This window comes from Propithecus coquereli, unplaced genomic scaffold, assembly GCF_000956105.1.
Source record: "Propithecus coquereli isolate 6110/MARCELLA unplaced genomic scaffold, Pcoq_1.0 Scaffold9, whole genome shotgun sequence".
NCBI classification, from domain to species: domain Eukaryota; kingdom Metazoa; phylum Chordata; class Mammalia; order Primates; family Indriidae; genus Propithecus; species Propithecus coquereli.
In genome coordinates, this window is record NW_012155284.1 from 15014599 (window position 1) to 15029234 (window position 14636).

Genomic DNA, 14636 nt, shown 5'->3' on the forward strand with positions numbered 1-14636 from the left:
ATTAGAATACAAGTAAACCTTTATTAATTAGCTTTAATTGACCAGAGATGATATTCAATTCTGATACATTTAAGAGAAATGGGAAAGTAGCTTAATTGTGTGGAGATATCTTGGGCATTGATATCAGGCAGAGCTGATTCAAATCTAGATTTAGTTGGAATTGAAACAAATTACTAAACTCTTCTGTTCCTAAAATTTCTCACACTTTCTAAGAAGATTGACATTGATTATTAAATGCGATACAAATATAAGTATGCCTAGCATAGTAGTTGACAGTATATCCTGAAAAGTATTAGTTTTTTTCTTTTCCTCTTGCCTACAACATCCCTGCTAAGTGATCATGAAGTGTGTGCTAATTATATCTACAGTGGTGGGGTTTCAGTTTTAGTTCCTCATTGTTCAGCTCTGACCTTTGGACTGTTCTTCTATATATTGAACTAAAATCTGCTCCCACCTAGCTTTTGTCCATTGATTGAACTGGCTTCTCTTCTAGGTTAGCATGCATATTTTTTTCCCAGTCATTTATAAAATTGACTTTCTAAAGTCTAGGAAAATGGTTTTAGTTTCAAAAATATGACAGACAGTAAACACAATCACTTCTTCAACTATGAAAATAAAAATGCTAGGTAAAATAAAATGAAAAAACAATTAAATTTAGTCCATTTAGCTATATAACATGTATTTATGTGATAATAAGAGACACAGGAACAATTCACGAATTGGAAACTGACACCAGTATAATGCATGTCTTGTTTTTTCATATGTGATTGTTTCCTAGTATATTAATGATTTGAAGCTATCAGGCAGGCTTTTTCACACTTAATGAGAAAGTCTATAGCATTATATAAAGACTCTTAGAAAAAATTCAAAGTCCTTCAGAAAGGCTTTTTTTATTGGACATGGTGGATGGTTTAGTGGCTTCATTTCCAAAACACTAAGCTTTCTATTAAAGTCATGAGGGTAGATGATGAAGCTGTGAAGATACATCCCTTTTGTGTTATATTTAAAAAGTTAATTGATAAGAAGCTAAAGGCTGGATCCAATTCTTAATTTTTATGAAAGTGGTCTCTATTGGAGGCAAATGCCCTCAAAACCCAACATCTCTAAGAAGGAAGCATCACAAACCACAGGGTTTAAGGCTGCAAAGGATCAGCAGATTGGAATACTGAGAACAAATGCCAGCAGAGATTTAACTGTGTGAATGTTTTAGTGGAAAATAATGGCTCCCATAAGAAATTGAAGCCCTAGAATTGTACCCTACGTAAGAACAAAGTAAAACTTTATATAGTCTACATGGTGCTGACCAAATAAATCAACATGAAAACTGGTTTAGTGAAAACCTTGAGACGTATGATACAAACAAATGCAGGTATCTATACTTCTACAACTTAGATGCTCAAAGAAAAAATGATGTTCACTGAAGATAAGCTCGAATACAAAATAACAAACAATATGAGAAAACAATCCACCATGAAGTTGACAAGTAGGAATATGAACACTCCTAAGAGAAAAAGAGAGGTTAAGAGACATGGTGGTTAGAATGAGAAGGTCCACTATAAGTTGAGGAGTTCTAGAAGAAAGAATAGAACGAACAGAAAAGAGGCATCTTAAAAGAAATAATAACTGATAATATTTTGGAATCAAGGAAAGGTACAAATCCTCAGAGCATAAATCCCAAGTAGATAAATAAAAAGAATACTTAGGTACAGTGATGAAACTACACTTTTAGTAAAGACAAAGAGAAACCTGAAAGCAACTGGAAAGACTATAATAAAGAAACAGCTGTTATATTTACAAGTAATTTTCATCAGCCTCCATAGAGGTCAGATAAAAATGAACTTAATACCTTCAAATGCTGTGGTAAGATAAATGTTAACCTAAAATTGTACCTTCAATTTAAATAGCATTCAAAAATGAGGGTAAAATATTTTCAGAAAAATAAGAAAAAGAGTCCCTGGATAAATTCACTACTAAAGTATGTATGTCAAAAAGAAAGAAAGAAATTGAATTCAGAAGATAGTGATGGGATATAAGAAGGAATTGTCATTAAAGGCACTGGTAAACACATAAATATATCTAAGTAAACATTGACTATTTTACTTGGGCAGTGAGTTGTTCACAAACTTTTAGACATTTATAAGAAAAATTTCCCCCAAAAAACTGGCAGACCAAGAAAGGGATGCCAAATTATAATTTTGCCAAGAAGGAACATTTTATAGAGACTGCCATAAGCACACAGACCCTGCCTTTGGGAGTATTACAGTCTATATAGTAACATCAACAAAGTAAAAAGAATAAAACTTAAGGACAGCCCACTAAAATATTTTATTTTTATGAAAAAACCTGACCACATTGACATCATTCTTCTAATTTTGTCATACAATATTAAAAACTTTATCATAGAAGTTATCATAGAATACCAATCCATGGCATTTGAGGTACATGTCTGACTATACTCTACCTTCTTCTCTCAAGTTCCATGAATTCTAAGGGCTAGTATTATTTTTTATAACACTAACATAATTCCTGGTGCATAATAGATTCTCAGTGAATATTCTTGAATGAGTGAAGGAAATGCTGTTATTTTTGTATTGCCAGGCAATCCTCCTAATTGATTAGAAGTTTACCCTATAAACTTAGAGATTGCATTTCAAATTTTCAGTGTCATGTCACAGAAATGTCCCTTAGTGGGGACTGTTGATAACTTTTCTCTCCTTCCTTAAACTAAAGGGCAAGCACAAAGACCCAAATTTCCCCTAGAGAGTTTTCCCAAAATGAAATTTAGGATTATAGAAGGAACCCTGACACACAGATGATGATTTATTAGTTCATAGAGGTCACGAAACTAATCATAATAAATCTTACCTTCTCCTATCAGGAATCATAACTATGTGAAAGAGAACTACTCCTCTAGAGCTAAGCTAGTGGCTAGTCAAAAAAAAAAAAAAGAAAGAAAAAGAAAAAAATCATCATTCCTTCTCACTAACTATACCCCATCACTTCTATATTTTGCTTAGGGAAATTAATCTGCTTACTATGATGGTTGCTATACAAATTTTTCATGAGATAAAAATTTCACCATGCCTTTAACTTTATTAGAGGTTGGAACAAACCCACCTTAGATTGCTTATTCAGCAACAAATGTATTAATAAATGTGTAAATGAAACTAATATACCTATGCAAACATCAGCCGTGTTCTAGGATTCAACAGTTTAGAGAAAGAAGGGTATTTCTGAAAGTGTGAAATTATTTTCAAATTCTTTTAAGGAGTATACTTATTGATTATTGGCATGAAATGAAGTTTTCTTGCTTTTTATGTTTCAAGAGAGTATCCTTTTTTTTTTTATAATCTTGTGAAATCGTCCTTAATTGGATACCAAAATCTTTAAATCTTTCTTATTCAAGTTGAGATTCCAATGCAAAATCTGTTTGAAAACTCTTCAGAGCCTTGTCTTTGACTAGTTTAACATCTTGGGAGTGTTTCCCAACATAGATTTCTAGTTCCATACTTTAAACAGTGATTGTGAGATGTTAATGCCCTAGCAAAATTCAAATCCCTGGAGTTCCACCAAGGTAATAAAATCCTGTTAGAAGTGTGAATCTAACTTTGAAAATGCATAATTCTCTAAAAGTTAAGAGGGCTCTGTTAATCTTGAGATTAAGACTTTGAAAAAAATATTTTGAGCACTTGCTACTTTGGATAGAGATTTTCAAGGTGCTTTTGGGAAAGAAAGTTTTTGTAACCTGGCTACATAATATGTTTTCCTGTTAGATGTTTATAGGTATTGTCCTTTTCAGTGATAGAATTTTGATTGCATAGTTCCGTCTAAAGTAAACTTCAAGCTTCTTTTACTTTTGTCTAAAGTAAGATTTTAACCTAATTAAGATCACAAAAGATCAGGAGTATCATCCAGGACTATAGATAAAAAGTTTTCATAATCTCTGTATTAATCTCTATTAATGCTTCTCTGTTTTTGTAAACACATTTTTCTTAGAATTTGTGTAGATTTGTGATACATGAGACAATATTTTAAAGCCCTTAAATGTTATTCCTACTGCTTTTTAAATATTAAACTAAAAGAATATACTTAGGAACATAAACTTAAAAAAATCTTCTATAGAAAAAGAAGAATAAAGTAATATAAACTCTCTTAAAACAGAAGCCAAAACTTTGAAAAAAATTAAAGTGGGTTTTGTAATAAATTGGATTACAAAAACAGGGAAGTTTTATGTTTATATTATGATCCACAGTACCTACTTTTTTAATGTTTTATTTCTCTTCTCGCTCACTAATTCTCCAAATGGAGTTTAAAAATTTTTAAGTATTTTGAAGCCTAATAGACATTACATATCTCTCTGCTTGCTTGGTGGGGGGCACCCTAAAGAGGGGTCAAAAGAAATCCCCTCAGTTTGTTATACACTGGGGCATTTCTAATGTAGGACTGGTTAATTAGTTATTTCAATATCTTACTACCTTATTTCTGAATTGTGTTAATGTGATAAAAGTTCTTATAATTGTGTTTTGAGAGTTAAAAGATCAGCTGGGGAACAAAAGCAATGGGATTAAATGTCACATATAAATTTATTTTTGTATTCCTATATTATATTTTTATTATAAGCATATATAATAAACTAAATAGCTCTAGTTTAAATTTAAAACTTGTAACATCAGTAATGATGCTTGGTGATGATATATAAAAAGAAACTGAAAATTTTGAGTATTTTCTTCAACAGTAGGTTTTTGGGGAGCTGTTAGTTGAAACACTTAGGGATAATATTGAACAGTTTATTTTAGAATCTAATAGATATAGTATGAACAAAATATCGTTCAGTAATAGAGTAAGTGCTGTAATTCTTCTGTGTTGAGGAAGGATAGTGAAAAATTGTAATAAAGGAGATAAGACAGTTCCAAACAACATTCAAAACATGCCATAAAAGGCAGCATTTCTTCAAAACCAAGGTTCCCTTTCATGGAGGTAGACTACATTGATGGACTAAAAATAACATTGCTAGATTGTTCTTAGGCGTATATGAACTTTAGAAATTACTCCAAAATACACTTCACATTTCTTCAAGTTCATGTATTCCAATCCATTCCCATGATCTTTCTTCTTTTTTCTATTTTAAAATTGTCTTTATTCAAGTATTATATTAGGTCTAGGAAATCATTCACCTGGCATCACTTTATTAGCAATTGGTAAGTTTGTGCTATTGTATATCCTTGAGTGTAATAAACATATATTTTCTTTCTATGTATTTATTCTTTCTCCCTATTCCTCTATATTAATGAAATTTTTGTACACTATTATAAAAAAATCCTAATCAATATTAAAAGCTAAGTTACACTTTACCCACTAAGAATTATAAAAACAAATGTCTAAATGATTCTGCAAAATGGGTAACCCGTCTTCCATAAGAATCTCCTCCAGAATCCTCATCTCTGATGCTTCAGCAGCAACAAGAAAACTGGGGTCTCTTTTTAAAGTAGTGCTGAATGACTATGAGTGTATTTTAGGAAAGAATTGGACATGATTTTAGTCTCTATTCCTGATCAACTTGCTTTGCCTTCTTTCCTAGGAAGTGTGTAGAGAGCTCTGGTGCCTCAGCAAAAGCAACCGCTGTGTCACCAACAGTATTCCAGCAGCTGAGGGGACACTGTGTCAAACTGGGAATATTGAAAAAGGGGTAAGCTCGAAAGATTTACTAGCTATTTGACATGTATACTAAACTGATAAATTTCTGGTGCTGATATTCAATCACTAGGAAATCTTATGTATTAATTTTAAATGTACTTAAAAATAGTAAATCCCTAGTCCAATGGGTTAATTTTTATATCTTGCTATCTGCAAAAATGCATTGTTTAGGAAATTATAGTTGGTAACTATTTCATGGATCAGTTTCACCTTTATGTTGATGCGTGTATGTTATATTTATACCAAAAAAATCAACAACAATATATAGTCTGTTTAGTCATATAATATAGTCTAGTTTTTTCTGAGAAATAATTCCCAGGAAAATTATGTGACCCCAAAATAGACTATAACTATAGTCTAACTAAAGTCAGTTTTAAATTGCAGTATGAGAGAAGGGACTAATATAATAGTAGGAGAAAAGTTAGATAATTTATTGAGCATAGAAATTAGAGCTAAATGATTTTAGTTTTATCAGTCTAATTTTCAAAATATCATGATTAAGAATTGTTTAAACAAGCTGGGCATGGTCACATGCACCTGTAGTCCCAGCTACTTGGGAGGCTGAGGTGGGAGGATTGCTTGAGGCTAGGTGTTTGGATCAAGCGTAGGCAACATACATAGCAAGACCCTGTCCCTTAAAGAAACAAAAAAGCAAAAAGAATTGTTTAAACGAATAACAGATAGAAATAGTTTGTATGCTACTCCTGAAATTCTCTAGAAATTGCTATATATGTAAATGTAAATTTTAGAATTTATTGCTAGGGACTGAGTTTGCAATAATAACTACTGCTGTCATCTGTTCTCAGTTCTGACTTCTTCCATGTTAGCTGGGCAAGTTTCAACAAGGATTTCACTGAATTTCAGCTTGCAATCTGATGTTTAAATAAAAAGAATGAAAGCTTTTGGGCAGCTGTCACAGTTTATTAATCCTTGCTGACGGCTTCATTCAGAACCCATGACCTAGTGCCATGTTGATGGCTTTTCCATGCTGAGTTTGGAAATGTTGGTAAATTATGCTAAATATATGAATTGATAGGGTCATTTAAAAAGGATTAAGGATCTTTTTTTCCGATTTTGCAAGTAGCCAATAAAAATACAGAGAAATTCACACACTACCAAAAATTCCTTCTATTTTTTTTACTGAAGTAATAGGAAATATTAGGAACTGCATTGTTGAAACAATTTATTGTTTATTTTGGAACCAGTAATTCTTGTCAATGACAAGTAGCAATTTCCATCAATCTGTATTTAGAAGAAATACACAACTATAAGGAGGGAAAGTCATAGTGAGAATCTTTCCTTATTTGCCATTGGTTATTATTGTTGTGATCTAGTCCATGGTCCAGTTTCTATTTGCCTAGAGTAATACTACTATATCACTAGGCTTGTTGGCTCTTTGTATCTTACTTTATTTTTTAACCAAAAGCAAAAATAATTCATTCTTTAAAATATCTCAGAGCCCTCCTATAAGCATTCTATAAATTATATAATCACTCCAAATAAGTAAACCATGAGTAGTGGCTGAGAACACATAGCTCAACTCCACCAAGCATTTATATCGTAACACATATTTAATATCTTATCATTTATGCTTAATAGCAGGACCCTCAAATGTCTTACCTTTTTTAATTTGGAGACAGGGTCTCAAGTGCAGTGGCACAATCATAGCTCATTGCAGCTTCAAACTCCTGGGCTCAAGTGATCCTCCTGCCTCAGCCTCCCAAGTAGCTAGAACTATAGGCGTGTGCCACTGAGCCTGGCTAATTTTTTCATTTTTTGTAGAGACGGGGTCTTGATATGTTGCCCAAGCTGGTCTCCAACTCCTGGCCTCAAGCGATCCTCCACCTTGGCCTCCCAAAGTGCTGGGATTACAGGTGTGAGCCAGTGCATCCAGTGAAATGTCATATCTTATAGCTATATGCATATGTATGATAGGGATGACATATTTCTTGGAAATTACAATTTGAGGGATACTTAGAAAACACTCTCAATTATAATATTAAAGCTAACAGTATTGATTTAAATTTAGATAAGCAAATAGAAGGGAAATATTATTCTAAACATAAATAAGAATAAGCACAGATAAGAGAAAGTAAATAAAATGGAGTAAAATATATTTGATTTCCAAAGATTGACATTCTTAATCTAGGTTAATGGTTGTCAACTTTTCGATCCCTAAATCCTTGCTTCAAATGAAGTCTATAGAATTCTAATACACGTATTTGAAAAAATGGAAATGCTATAGTTTAAAAAGCCCCTTGCCTGCCCCTTACTTTTGTGGGCTCTGTGAAATATTGTTTAAGAACCTTGTGAGTGTAGCAAAGTTTGTGTGTCAAGGGGTCATTTATATTCACAACATAAGAGTGTACTATAATTCCCAGGTTGTTTTTTTTTTAAAAAAAAAAAAAAAGAAAGAAAGAAAGCAAAAGCAAAGAAAAAAAAGAGTGTACTATCATAAGGTCAATATATTGGATATCACCATCTAAAATTAAACTACAAAACAAATCTTTTCATTCTTCCAGAGACATGAAAGATAGTTTTAGGAATGGCACTAACAAGTCTTAGAATAAATGAATGAAGGAATGAAAAAACAAATACAAATGCAGACTTCTAGAAAGGAAAATGATAGAGCACTAAACGACCCTCAGAATATCCCTATCATTAACTTTGAATTTATGAAGAAGCTTTCAGAGAACTAAATCAACCTGCATTTTTAAGGAAAAAAAAAAACAACAAAAATTCCTCAAGAATTAGACATGTGAGGTGAACACGTCTTAATTTATTTTTTATTTATCCTTTACTAACTGTTTTTAACACGTTATCACATGTATAAATTGTTGTTGGTGTTAATGTCTGTTATATTTTTTTCCTTAAGAGAGAAGCATTTTTTTGTTGTTGCCAAATGCAGATTTTTTTACCCTTAGAGCTGTATCATCTGGAAATTAAACCAGAGCTCAGAATTTTGACCCAAAGCAAAACAGCTATGCAAAGAGCTAGTAAAGATCTAGTGACAAAATTAAGTGGAATTTTCAATCGATTTAGTCAACTTTGTGTAGTTAGTCTGTATACTTGCTATCTAAAAATAGTTGACATTCCCAGTAACAATGATGACAATGATAACGAATATTTTATAAGTACTTACACTGTACCAGGCACATATTGCTAGGTGCTTTACAACCATTCTTCTGTTTAATATTAACAAAAATCCTATGAGATGGGCACTACTTTAACTCCATTTTACAGATGAGAAAAGTAAGACTTAAGAGCCCGAGATTACACAGCAATTTAATGGCATAGCTGAGATTCCAGCCCAGGTCTTTCTGATTCCAGAGTTGAAATCTTTGCCCCTCTGTACTGCCTCTAATTTTATTTTATCTTCAGATGAGAAATCTTGCAGAGAAAAAAAGCAAGTTCTCATTGTCACAAGAATAAAATGAGTCAATGTATTTTACCCTTTGCTACTAAATAGATTTTTCATTTTCAACCTATAATAGTTTCTTATCTTAGGAATCACAGTAAGAAGGCAATGTGAGTAGAACATTGTGCTAAGAATATATGATTGTGTGATGATTGGTAAAATAAAGACTCTCTGCTTTAAAATGAGAGAAAACCAATTTCTACATATTTCATAGAGAATGAGGTAATACCTCAGCAAGCTGTTTGTGGGCTTCCTTAGAGGGAAGGTGCTATACATTACTAGAGTATCATCACTACTTTTCATTATTGTTTGCCAGTCTTAGATGATAGTGGGCAGAAAATTCTTTGCCAGAGTGTCTTAACTGTCAATAGAGAGTATAAACATGAGTTTATGTGTCTCAGAGACATAAATGGAATATCCATGACCTCTGATCTTAACTCTGAGTTTCAAAATCACTGTCATCAGAAGGAACAAGAAAGAACCTACACCCTGTCTAGCCAGAAGAATAAAACCAAAGCTTCTCATAGTTTTCTGAATAAATCTTTTTAAAAAGGAAGGGGGTAGAAATATTGCTCGACTGATAGCATAGACATATCCAAAGGATTGAATCCATGATGATCTCGTCAAACTCTGGCTGCAAAAGATATGGGATCCCTGCCCAGGGGCGCAGTTCCACAAATGTTCCATGTAAGGATGGGAACTGTTCCATGCACATTTAGCAGATGGAGTAAGAAATATGGCCAAAAAATTAAAAACTGATCTTTGCATGAGTCCTGGGGGGTCTGACATCGCTATTACAGCCATTGGATGTTTGCCTGAATAAGCCATTCACGGATTGAATAAGAACCATATGGTCTGAATGGATGTGCTCAGGGACGGTAGCATTAACCAAAGGAGGAAATTTGATGAGTCCGGACAGTGCGCTGGTACTGTGTGTCCATGGGTCAGTCTCCTACAAATCAATCAATATTACTTTCAGCCAGAGAACTTTCTTTGGATATAGCATCAGTGATAGCCCTTGGGAAAGGAATCAGAGGGATGCCATATTTGATGAAATAGTAAATAAAGGATTTAGATTGTAAAATCTTCAATAGTAGTGTTGGCATTGTTACTGAACAGGATATTAAGGATAATCAAAACCCAATTCTTGTAATCCCTGTTGGTGACCACAAAGAAGGTTTCAAATAGTTGGCTTATTACCAAAAGATTGATTTAATGATTCTACAAGACCCAATTAGGGATATAATCCAACATTTGGGTTTACATATAAGTGACATTGATTCCTAATAGCTTTGCATGGGAAACATAGGGCTGGATTAGAATAGGTTTATTAAATGCCTTCTAAAACACTGAATATATATACTAGGACATTTGCAACCTTAGATATTAATCACTTAAGGTAGAATATATGTTTTGACTGGGTCCCAAACTGTAAACGCAGGAAGTGAAGCAAGAATAGTTCTTCTAATTGTTCTAGAAACTTAAATATTAGGTTATTAAGTATAAAATGTCAGATTTCCTTAAGTACTAAGTTTGACAGTTGATATCGCTGACATTTCACTTTGACACTTCTTTTTTTATTTTTATTGTGAAGGTACATCCTCATTCTTTCAAATACACAGTTTGGCTTGTGATTATCTTTCACATTTTTTTAGAGCAATTTTTGTGAAACCATGGATATGTCAAAAATTCGTGTTATTTTCAAATACGAGTTCCGTTGTGGAACCAATGCTGTGCAGACAGCTCGAAATATCAGCGAAGTGTCTGGGAAGGATGTGGCTAATGAACGCACAGTAACTTGATGGTTTGAGAAGTTCCGTCTTGGTGATTTTATTCTTGAAAATGAGCCATGTGGGCGACCTGAGACCAAGGTGGATAATGGTGAGTTAAAAGCTGTAGTGGAAGTGAATCCATCTCAACCTATGTATGAATTAGCAGCAAGGTTTGACGTTACTATTCCAACAATATTGGGTCATTTGAAACAAATCATCAAGGTAAAGAAGCTGTTTAGATGAGTACCTCATGAATTAAATGAGCATCAGAAGAGAAATCATCTCAAAGCTTGCCTTTCTGTGCTGTCACGACATAAAGGTGAACCATTTCTCCACTGTATTGTTACATGTGATGGAAAATGGAGTCTTTTTGACAATTGCAAGCATTCAGCACAATGGTTGGATAAAGATTAAGTGCTGAAACACAGTCCCAAACTGAATATTCATCAAAAAAAAGCTACTGGTGTCTGTTTGGTGGTCCAGCACTGGTATTATCCACTACAGTTTCATGAAACCTGGTCAATTGATTATAGCTGATGTCTACTGCAACCAATGGATGAAATGATGAGGATGCTTGTGATTAAGCAGCCAAGATTGGTCAATGGGGACAGGCCAATCATCTTGCAATACAACGCTCGACCACATATTGCACAAACTACGCTGCTCAAACTACAGCAGCTGGCCTTGGAAAAATTATTCCCCAGACCTTGCACCAACTGACGACCACTTCTTGCAAGGAAAATATTCAATTCTCCACAAGCTGTGGGAAACGCCTTTCACGATTTCATCACCACTGGCTCTCCAGGCTTCTTCACTGCTGACATACACAAGCTACCATTAAGGTGGCAAAACTGTGTCGATAGTTCAGGCACATACCTTGATTAATTGTACTGCTTCTTGTTTAAGATATAATAAACTACACTTTTGATTAGAAGATGGATATTGCATATTTAATGACCTAATGGTATTGGATGACAAGTTCTGATTTAGAATTTGGGCTGAAATGTAGCTTTATCATTCCCACACCTGTACAGTGGAAAGTTAAGGCTTTTAATAGTACTGTGCTCCAACCCTCAGCTCTTCTGACTTGGGAAGAATGTTCTGTATTGAATCACCAATATAATTTCTTTTAAAACTGTAGAAATTCCTTAGAGGTCTCTCATTCCAGATGCTGACTAGACCAAGGCTAGCTATTAAGAGATATACTATAATCACGTCCTAAAATGATTCTAGTTAAAAAGAAAAAAAATATTTAAAAATACCACATATACTTATCTTCAAATATTCCTTTGTCAAAATATGACAAATTCTCAGATTGTTTGATTTATAATATTAATATATCTTGCTTAAAGACAATTCCCTTATGTAGGCCATGAAATTTAGTAGTCTAATAGCAAGAGAGGTTATTTAATAATAGTGTTTCTTAAGAAGGCTTTTAAAGCCTCACTGCAATAAGCCATCTTTCTAGATAATGTTTAAAACATATTTATTTAATTTAGAAGGAATGCAAAATGCAAGAATGAACAATATGGGATTTTATTCTTAGAATGCAATGGTTTCACTTTTTTCACCTTTCTGAATGTGGTTTAACACACCCAAATTAGCAAAAGGAAGGCCAAGTTTAGCCAATTTATCTGCATAATTTAGGCTGAAGTAACAAGACTATTATTTAGAATAGTCCAAAATCACTAGGTTGGTTATAACCTTTGAGAGTAAAGATGAGAAACTGATTTGCATCTACATATTTAACTTTCCTAGTTTAAGAAATAAGGCAAAATTCTATGCCTCTGGAAATAGAGCTTTTATAGATGAAAGAAAGGATAAAAATAGATGATAGAACACTCAAAATCTCAGCTTTATGTGCTTATAGGATTTATATACTTCAAGTTGTTTTATTTAGTATAATCTAATTATTCTACTCATGATTTACACATATTAAAATCTTTACATAAATTGATTAATGCAGTCATCTTGAAGAGGAGCTCAAATCACTTGATCCACATGAAACCCCCTGTGGGCTTCTTCAATCCCTTTTTTTAAGTTAAATAAGTTTCTTCTCTTAAAATCATATGCTACATCAAGATATTTACTACTATCAAAGGAGAGAAGTAACAAGAATTCCAGAGATCCTTTTCTATAAAGACAAAGGGGGGAAACAAAACAAAACACAAAGAATACTTCTGCCAGAGATCAAAATTAAATAAATTGTTTCATTAATTTTTAACTTCTTTGAAATTGTGTATGCATTGAACTAATTTTTAAAGTTGTCCTAATCCAAACCATACTGAAATAGAGAACTAAAATTGGTCCCCATTTTATAGTTAGGAAAACAAAGGAAAAGAAAGCAAGTGACTTCCTTTGGACCAAAGCAAGTGACTTCCTTTGGACCAAAGCAAGTGACTTCCTTTGGACCAAAGGAAGTCCAAGGAAGTTCTCTTGAATGAGAACTGAGGTTTGTAACAAAGTTCCCTCCCAGACTAAAGTTGTTAACTTGTTAACTAGTATCAAACTAAAGTCTAGTCTTTTGGATGACTTCTTCTGGATGACTAATACTTATATGATTATTATGAATTCTTTACCCATTAGTCTTTGTTATTTAACTTTCTGATATAATTGTCTATTATGCGATAGCTCCATGGAATAGATACAACCAAAGCATGAATACATGCAATAAAAGGTATTCTAGCAAACCACTTATGAGCTGTTACTTCAGTGTAGACATCAATTAATGATGAGAACTGTGTAGCATTTTACAAAGTGACTATTGTATTTATGTTGCCTTAAGAATGAGTTTTAAAAGAAAAACAAAACAATTTATGTGACTTCTCTCACTGCCCTACATTTTGTGAACATCCTAGAAACATGTGTAGTAATATTATTAAATACTTTAGAACCTACATCTTTTAGTATTCTTGTGGCTCTGACAATGTTTTTATTCCCTCAAAAATGAAAAAACTGAAATTTTTTCTCTACAAATTACGGGTATACTCAGGAGGTCTGAAATAACGTGTATGTACAGCTGAGTGGTTTTTTTGGTGGGTGTTTTTTGTTTGTTTGTTTTTTGTTTTAGTTTTTAGTTTTTGTAGAGACAAGGTCTTCCTGAGTGCCTGGCCTCAAGCAATCCTCCCACCTCAGCTGAGTGTTTTTTTTTTTTTAATCTCCAGTGTTATTTTGTATTTTATGTGAGAAAAGCAATCCAGTAAAGTATATTAGAATATTCTTTAATGTCTTCAAACATATAATCCTACACCTTTAATTTATTTTTTTCCCATGGATTTGTGTATTTTTGGACAGATAATCCCTTTTCTACTAGTAAGTAACCTTGGTCAAGTCAATTCCTGGTTTCCTCATCTGAAAAAATGAAGTGCTTAGACTACCTGAATTCTAAAGTTCCTTTGAGCTTTAGACGCAACTGTGTGATTATATTAAATAAATGTAAAATCAAGGTTTAATGTTATTTGAAACCAATAGTGCTAAGCTTCCAACTTGAAAAAAATAGGCAGATTTTAAGATGTGTCTCTAAAAGTGTCAGTTCCCATTAATCGCAAATGAAAAGTATCCGTTAATTGCTGGCCAGGACTACACTGCTCAGTTATTTGCATAAAAAAGTAGGTGTAGGCACAAATATTCTTACACACAGCTACTTGTACTAACGAAAACACAAACCGAGATTATTTGGTCCAATGTTGCAGCTTTTATGTAGGTGAAGATCTAATACAATTGGTATATCATGAAAATTGTTGATCTTCAAG

The 14636-nt window shown here is 33.1% G+C and overlaps 1 protein-coding gene across 1 annotated transcript in view; it reads left to right on the plus strand.

Annotated features, from left to right (window-relative positions):
- ADAMTS6 (ADAM metallopeptidase with thrombospondin type 1 motif, 6) overlaps positions 1-14636 on the plus strand; it is a 302363-nt gene that overhangs the window by 200798 nt on the left and 86929 nt on the right. The window contains exon 11 of the mRNA XM_012664545.1: positions 5579-5686. Within this exon, the coding sequence (XP_012519999.1) occupies positions 5579-5686 (108 nt within the window). The remainder of the gene's footprint in view (positions 1-5578; positions 5687-14636) is intronic.